Source organism: Rhinolophus sinicus, linkage group LG03, assembly GCF_036562045.2.
Source record: "Rhinolophus sinicus isolate RSC01 linkage group LG03, ASM3656204v1, whole genome shotgun sequence".
NCBI lineage: Eukaryota > Metazoa > Chordata > Mammalia > Chiroptera > Rhinolophidae > Rhinolophus > Rhinolophus sinicus.
The window spans coordinates 22424927-22433685 of NC_133753.1; the positions used below are offsets into that span (position 1 = coordinate 22424927).

General features: G+C 45.1%; 1 protein-coding gene across 7 annotated transcripts in view; it reads left to right on the forward strand.

Annotated features, from left to right (window-relative positions):
• ANGEL1 (angel homolog 1) overlaps positions 1-6936 on the forward strand; it is a 91170-nt gene extending 84234 nt beyond the window's left edge. For all 7 annotated transcript variants that reach the window (XM_074327169.1, XM_074327170.1, XM_074327172.1 and 4 more), the window contains 3 exons: positions 3443-3512; positions 4030-4193; positions 4926-6936. In XM_074327169.1, the coding sequence (XP_074183270.1) occupies positions 3443-3512; positions 4030-4193; positions 4926-5086 (395 nt within the window). In that variant the 3' untranslated portion in view covers positions 5087-6936. The remainder of the gene's footprint in view (positions 1-3442; positions 3513-4029; positions 4194-4925) is intronic.
• The last annotated feature ends 1823 nt before the right edge of the window (positions 6937-8759 follow it).

The window sequence follows — 8759 nt, forward strand, 5'->3', positions numbered from 1 at the left end:
GTTTTAATTCCTCTTTCTCACTCCCAGTAGATCAAGTAGATAAAAGAGAACTAAGAATAGGAGACATAAGTAGCATGTTGTATGGCAAATCTGATTGATATAGTATCAAACTCTGAACACTGAAAGCAGAGCACAGACATCTTTTTGAGTATCCATAGGAAATTCTTAAGAATTGATCATATATTAGACCACCTAAAAACTTCAATATTTTTCAAACCACAGAAATAGTATAGTCAACTTTCTCTGATCATACATGCAGTAAAAACAGAAATTAAGAACAACAAGAAAATACTATCATCTGGACATTTAAAAAATTTCGAACAACTTTTGGGTCAAAGATGATATTTAAATAAACTGCAGAATATCTAGAAAATAACAATAATGAAAATACCATATATTTGTGGGATTGTAGCTAAAACAGTGTTCATTGAAAAGAATCATAGAATTATACAACATATTTAGAATCATAGAACTATATTAATAAGAAAAGATGAAAGTGAGTAAATTAGGCATCCAACTCTTAGTTAGAAAAAGAACAAATGAACTGAAAGAAAGCAGAAGGAAAGAAGCTAAAAATGAAAATAATTTAGAAAACAGAAAAATAATAGAACTAATAAACTCTTAAGCATTGGTGGTTTGGGTGAAAAAAAAACAGCTGTCAATTAGATAAGTCCATTAGCCAACCTACTTACGGGGGCTTGGGAGGAGTAAGCAAAAGTACCCAGCTATACAAGAATTCATAGGATTAGAAAGGGGTTCTTTGCTCAACTAAGTGTAAAAGAAATTGAAAACTTAGTTGTATACATTAATTTTAGCAAATGTAATTTACTAAAAATGATTGCAGGGGAGAGAGATAATCTAAATAGACTACCTACCACCTGGGGAAAAATTTTTAAAAGTTTTCAGAGATGCAGTCCCACAAAAATATCACGCTCAGATTGATAGGAGAATGTCATCAAACCTTTTAAAGAACCTGTAATTCTACTACTATTTTTTTTATTAGTTTCAGGTGTACAAAACAATGTAATAGTTAGACATTTACACCCCTCACAAAACGATAACCCTCCCTCCGCCAGTCTCCTACCTCTCTGATATCGTATATAGCTGTTACAATTCTACTGACTCTATTCCCTATGCTGTACTGAACATCTCGTGACCGTGTGTGTGTGTGTGTGTGTGTGTGTGTGTATGTAATTTTACTTTTTTAAAATTACAGTTGACATGCAGTATATTTCAGCTTCAGCTTCAGGTCTGACTACTGTGCTGTCCACTACTATTTAAATTGTTACAGAGCGCAGAGAAAGAAAGGGACCAAGTTATTTTTATGAAGCAAGTATTTTGACACCAACACCTGACAACAATTACACAGAAAAAGAAAACTACAGACTCTAATATTCTCCCCTATGAATATTGATGCAAAAAAATTTTTAACTAGAAAATTAGGAAACAGAATCTAGCAGCACATTCAAAGAGCAATATACCATGACCAAATGGAGTTGATCAGAAATATAAAGATAGCACTGTATTGCAAAATCTATTAATATAATTTATCATGCTAATATATGTATGAAATCTATTTAAATATATGAAAAGCATCCTATAGCTGTCAAAGAGACATTTGTTAAAATTCAACATCTAGTCTAGATTCTTTTAAAAGAGCCCTCATAAATTAAGGAAATAATAGATAATCCCTTATGACATTCATATACATTTATCTTAGAGCGAGTGGTGGTGGCAGTGATCCACTGGTGGGAGGTAGGCGCCGAGGCTGCTGGGAGTGGGAGAGCTGCCTGGGGCCCGAAAAGAAAAGTTTATCTCTGTTCCCCAAATCAGCATCTTGCTTGAAGAAGACACTCTAGTAGCAAAGTCAGGTACAAGGCAAAGATGACCTGATCACTGTCTGTATTCAACTGAGTTCAGAGGTAACAGCCAACATAATTAGAAGTAGAAAATAGAAATATAAGTAAGAAAATAGAAGTGAAAATTGAAAGGAGGGGGTAAAGTATTACTTGTTGCTAATACTCTTATAAAACTGGTGATCCTAGAGAATCAACTAAGGACTATTATAAGCATTATGATAATTCCGGAAAGAAGCTATTAATACACAGACATCCATAGTATTCATATAGAGAAATAATGACCTATTTGTTAAAATATAATGAAAACAACTCTATAATAGCAACAAAAAGAAAAAAATGAATTAATTTAATGGAAAATGTAAGACATATAAAGGAATATTTCATTTCATCTAAATTATCAAATTTATTGGCATGAAGTTATCTATAACATTCCCTTACCTTTTTTTTAAAAAAAAGAACTTTATTGAGATTAATTTCACATACCACAAAATTCACCCATTTAAAGTGTACAAGTCAGTGGCTTTTAGTATATTCAGGGTTGTGCAACCGTCACCAAGATCATGACCCCCAAAAGGAAACCCATATCCGTTAGCAGTCATTTTCCATTCACTCCTCCCTTTATGCAAAATCAGTTGACCATGGACATATAGGTTTCTGGACTCAGTTATATTCCATTCATCTATTTGTCTTGATTATTTTAGCTTTGTATAAGTTTGAAATAGAGAAGTGTAAGACCTGTTTGTTGTTGTTTTTACCATTAAGTACGATGTTAGCTCTCTGGCATCCCTTGCATAGGGCATTAATCCCATTCATGAGGGTTCCACGCTCATCACCTAATTACCTCCCCAAGGCCTCACCTCCTAATACCATCACATTTGGGGTTAGGATTTCAACATGTTTTGGAGAGACACAAATGTTCAGTTCATCACACCCATTAAATCAGTGGGATCTATAATAATATCCCCTCTTTCTTTCCTGATATTGGTAATGCGTGTCTTTTTTCTTTATGCATATATGTATATTTTTTCTTTATGCATACATGGGTGCATGTGCATAGGTATGTATACATACATGTGTATGCATACAGGTGTATGTGCACACATACATAGGTGCGCGTGCGTACACACACACACACACACACACACACACACACACAGTGGATGGTGTCTGATAGAAAATCTCTAGAGGAATACACCAGAAATTTGGTTAACATTTGTTGCCTCTGGAGAAGGGAATTCGTGGTAAGGGACCTGGAGTGGAAGGGAGACTTTTTTACTCATATTTTTCTCTACATTTTGATTTTTGCACCATGTGACTATATTACCTATTAAAAATTTAATTTCCAAAAAAGGTGCTGAGCCAAGCAAGGCAATGTCTATGATCGAGGACTCTGTCTACCTGCCTTCTTAAGATTCTTGACTTTGGTCCATTCTTTTCTTCCTCCCCTCACCTTTTCTTTTTTTTCCCTTTTTCCTTCTGGAGCAACCCAGTCAAGGACCTGAGGGAGATTTCAAGATGCAAGGTTCTGACCCCGCTTCACTGTCTGGGAAAGATAAAACCTCTTTCTCTCCCATCTTCTACAGAGCGACCTGCTGGCTGGGCCGAGTCAGTCCTTGAGGAAGACACATCTGAGCCTGAGCCTGTCTGCCCCAGGTAACCTTCCTTCCTGTTCCCTTCAGCTTGCATTCCAGCTTCTCTAAGTGTATGAGAGAGATTCCCGTTGGCTTTCCTGAGGCTAATTTGGGGGAGCTCTTTTTGCTGAGCTCTCTCTTCCCCTAATACCTGCTAAGCTTCTGGAGGGACAGACAGGTGTGCAGAGGCCAGAGGTGGCCCACCCAGGTCCTTGCAGATGAAAAACTTACTTCTCACCATGTACTTTTCCTCAAGGGAGTACGGCCTCACAGAGGAGCTTGCCGACTCACGGACAGGGGTATGTTAGGTACACTTGCCCAGGTGTCACGAGGTGAGAGGGGGGGACTGAGTGTAAACGTTTCTAGGCTGACTTTAGCTAAGACTGTCAGCCTCTTATTAGCATGGCAAGGAATTTTTGCTGAGACTGAGTTCTTTGAGATCATTCATTAAAAATGCTTTATAAAACCCATAGAAAAAGTGACGTTGAAAAACATTCTGTAATGTTTATTGACTGACATCTTCCCCTCCATCCCTGTAGGACCACAGGCACCATCCGGCACTGCCTCCACCTGACCTCGGTATATACGCATTTCCTGCCCCAGCTTGGCCGCCCAGAGGTCACTACAATGCCCTTGGGTCTTGGAACGACGGTGGATTACATCTTCTTCTCAGCTGAGTCCTACGAGAATGGGAACAGAACTGGTAAGTCTGGTGGGTGGATCCTGGGTTCCTAGAAGCCACCCCACGAGTCCTTGGAACAGCTGATGGTAGGTCAGACATTTGGTGGCATGGCTTGGGCAGCTGGGGCTTGACCAGCAAAGGGACAGATTTCATTCCTACCTGGCACGGATCATTTTCGTCATATTTCCCTTAGGCCACGTGTCCGCTTTCTCTTCTTATCCTTGTAGCATTAGAGAAGTGGGCAGAACAGCACTCTCCATCCCTGTTTCAGAGGTAAAAATAGAGCACTCGGAGGTTATTGGATTTGTTCAAAGGCAGCTGGTTAGTGAAGACCTTGGTTAGGTTAGAAACTCTATTTCCTGTGGCCTCACCCCACACTGGTAGTCACGGTGTAACAGTCTACCAGCCCCACATCTATTTTGTTTAAAGCACGTCATTTAAAATGTTTAAATTGATCACCTATGCTTACAAATCAGATTTTATATGGAAAATCTGGATTTCCTGTTTCTCTTGGAAAATGAGAAGATCTGTAGTGCTGGGCCTGGGCAGTCCTCAGAACCCACCCTGCTTCATGTATTGATATATCGTGGAGTAGCTGAGACAATGAGGTCTCAGCTAGAGGCAGCAGGAGGAGGTGAGGGAGGGTGGCCAGCCAGGGGTCGGCCTCCATAAGGCACAGCTTCCACAAGCCCCGCTTGCCCTGTGCAGCCGGGCTGTGGCTGCTTTACCCACTGGCTTCCACTTTGTGCCCAGATCGCAGGTTGTATCAAGATGGAACTCTCAAGCTCCTGGGCCGTCTCTCCCTCCTCTCTGAAGAGATTCTCTGGGCTGCCAATGGCTTACCCAACCCCTTCTGCTCTTCAGACCACCTCTGCCTGCTGGCCAGCTTCGGGATGGAAGTCACCGCCCCATGACAGGGCTCCCAGGGGAAGAGAGCTTCTCTTCCAGAAGAGCTCACTGAATCAGAGACTGTGGAACTATCCCATGCTTCTGGAAACTTAGAGCCAAGAAACTCCGTCCTCTCCCTTCCCCCTCCTTATTCCCGTTTTCCCTGGGTTAGGTTTTCTCCAGGCCTGTCCATGTTCTCCGCCCGTGATTCCTGCCCCACCCAACCTCTTCCTAATCTGGTGCCACATACTCAGTGGCCCTGGGAGAGGCAGAAGAGGGGTTCCGCCTTCCCTCCATGTATCCAGCACTCCCCCTTGATTTTTAATTACCAGGGTTGCGGGAGCTATTGATCTCATTGGTTATTTGGTTTTAGGCCGTTTCTTGGTGGTACCTTCTAATCTGACCTCTCCCTGCCTTCATCACCTCTGGGCCCAGCCTTCGTGCCAAGTACACACATACGAACTGTGTGTAGTGTGTGTGCGTCGTCTCAAGGTGGGACTGCTCTGTGTGGCCATGCCTGCCTCTGATCAGCCCGCTCTCCACACTGGGGCTGTTGGCCGAGGGCAGGTAGAGAGCATGACCTGGTAGTTGTGTGATGCCAGGTAGCACAGGACCATGGAGCCTTCTCTCCTTTCAGCCTCCATGTTTCATTAGGCGTTCATCACGCCAGCCAGGGCACACTCATTTGGGCTCTGGGAACCACTGGGCCCCACATCCTGGAGCAACAGACTCGGGGAGGCACTCCCTGCCCACAGCACCCCGCAGGCCTGGCATACTTTCTCTAGGGCTAGTCCCTTTCCCCAGGCAAAGGTTTGGACCCCTATGTGGGGGGTCAGTGGGCTGGGATAGTGTTTTGAGGTTAAAAACTCTTTAAGGATGAGGAGAAAGAACCTTCAGGAAACTCTTGTCTCAGTGGACTCTGCAGTCTGCAGAACTCGGGCGAGGGTGGAAATCCCAGTAGGGGAAGAGCAGGTGGGCTGAGCTAGGACTCTCCGCCTTGGACTGGTTCTCCTTCCTCTGCACACCTCGGAAGCAGTGTTCCGGTCCTCTCCTCCCACTTTGGACTTTGGCTGCTGCCTCCATGTTCGCCCATTCTCTCCTTAGAAAAGCTGCTGTTTAGCTCAGGCCAAACCTTCTCAGTAGAAAGGTCACCTTGGACAAAACTGATTCAAGGACTCAAGGTGACAGTGCCTGAGGATTTCTGCTCATTGCCTCTGCTCTCCGTCTCCTAGCACAGGGGTACCTGGCCCACCCAGGGGACTCCCGTGCCCACACGTGTCACCCTCATGCCTTAATATTTTGTTGCTGGGGTGTTCTGGGCCAGCTCCTCTGCAGATTGGACTTGCTGGTGCCTCACTTGGTGTCCAGAAAGGACTGAAGGAGTCTGTGAGAGGCTGGACTTAGGGACATTTAGCCAGAGATGGATGTTCTTTCCCTTTTGGGCTTTGAAAGCCAAAGATCCAGCTTGAATTCTGCTGCTGCATTTGAGGTTATAAGCTTTCTATACCTAGGTTCTGGGGAATTTATCTATTCGTGTGTGTTTTTAACCATTGTTTCCTGGGCACTGGACATGTGTCTGTGTGAGCCCTGGGCCTGCCTGTCTACAGCCCACCGTTCACTCTGTCTCTCCCTGGGCACCTCCTGACATGGTCTGAAGACAGTGCCCTGTTGGTTTCCAGGATTAGGCCCATCGCTATTCTCTTCTGAAAGGAAATGCCGTTTAAGAATGGCTGAAGGTGGCAGGGGGCAGGCAGGTTGCTTGCTAGGTGATCTTGTTTTGTTTGTTTTCTTGTTGGTTTCTGTTTTAGAAATGAAATGGGGGTTTTAAATGGTCATTTAAACTCTCTTTTCTAAATAAAGGTTTACCTTCCCCCTCTGCTGTTGGTCATTTTATAAGGACCCTGGAGGGCGCAGGGGAGAGAAGGTTTGGAGAATGAGGTGGGCAGAGAGGAAGAGACTGATCCTGGGGTGGGGTCTCAAGTCCTAAATCTGAGCTTGAAAAAGGTGTTGGGATCTCCATCTGGTCACCGAGGCAGATTCCCACTGCGCTGAGGCCCGGGGGGGAAATGGCTTGAGCGAAGCCTCCTGCCCGGACTTGGTGGCAGAGCAGCTCGCCTCTCCATCCTGCCAAGCGAGAGGAGAATGGCTCTTTCAGCTGCGTTCATTCTTGTTCCGTCTGCTGCCGCCATACCTTCCCCCTTCCCCCCCCCCCCCAGTCCACACTGCGTCTCAGGAGAGTCTGTGTGGAAAGTGGGATGAGAAGTGTTTTCCTAGTCAGAGCTGTGGCAGCTGCATGGTGCGCGGCAGATGCCTCTGGCTGAGCGTCTATTTTTGATCGTCTCTCCTGCATTCTGGAGCCAGGGCTGAGCTGTGGGCCATCTGTTGCTGGGAAGGTTTCTCTTCCTTCCCTGGGTCTCATTCTGCTGGTACTTTTGTCTTCCTCCTTAAGCAGCAAGTCCACAAGCCCATATGCCCATGGGAAGCCCCAAAAAGGGGTGGTTTTTTGCCTCTCCTGAATAGAAGCCCAGACTGCACACCTCTGAGTCCGTCTCTGAGAATCTGAGTTCTTTAAAGCTGCCTGCGTGAACCACTTGGGTTGGGATTCGGTGGAAAGAAAAAGGCTGGCATTAGGAACACCATTTGTCATCTTGGCCTGGTCACTTAGTGACTAGGTGAGTTAACCCCTGTGTTTCAGTTCACATATCTTGGTGAAATGGAAATTAATCTTTTCCACTTGTGAGGGATTTTCAGGTCTGAAATTGCATTGGTTGGCCTTTAGCAAGCAAGGGATGCTAAGAATTCCAGAGTATTATTGGTGGGAGTTGAGGGTGTGTGGTTCTCCAGAGCCAGGCTGGATGATTGGCCTGTGGGCCGGGAGTTCTTTTATAGCTCCTAAGCTTGGAGGAGTATCCCCGGAGACCCCTTTCCTGCCCTGGAAGGTTTCCCCGCTATTAGCCTGAGTCGTGTACAATTTGCATAACACTTGTATCACGTTTACACAGTGCTTTTACTTCCACTGTGAGTAGGCGGTAGCACTGACACTGACGTGGCAGTTCAGGGGTTCACACGCTTACATTACCTTTACATCTGAGGAAATAGAAATCCCAAAGAGGTAGGTAAACTGAGGAGCTCCTCTACTTTTCTTGCTTCCCCAAGCTCCTCATAACACAGCCTGTCCAGGAGTGGGAGAGACAGGTTACCTGGTAAGGCAGACACATGGGGGTGGGCCAGGGAGAAGGGAAGCGCCCCACCAGGCTGCTGGGTTTTGTTTTTAAACTCCCTTTTGTTTTTCACTTCATTCCTTGCCCTGGTGTAGCTACTAACTAGAGGACTGTTTTTTGACTGGTTACATAATGGACACAAAGCGTAGCTTCTCTTCTCCCAGGAGTAAGGAGGGACCCACCTCCTCTAGTTTCCACCAGCGGGGAGAGCTGACCTGTAACCTCTCACTTCCAGACTCATCCTGGTGTACTTCCTCTGTTTCTCGCCCCTCCTGAGCAAATGTGCAAGAAAACCCAAACAAAACTAACAAACCAAAAACCTGTTCCCGGTGAGGGTCAGCCTGATGAGAGCCTCGTAGGGTGCAGATCTCGCCCCAGTTAGGAGAATGTGGATTTAATGGGTTTCGAAGGGAACTCTGCCTTCTGGATATGTCCCTAGTCAGCTCCTGTGCTCCCAAGGCCTGAGGCCTCACCCAGC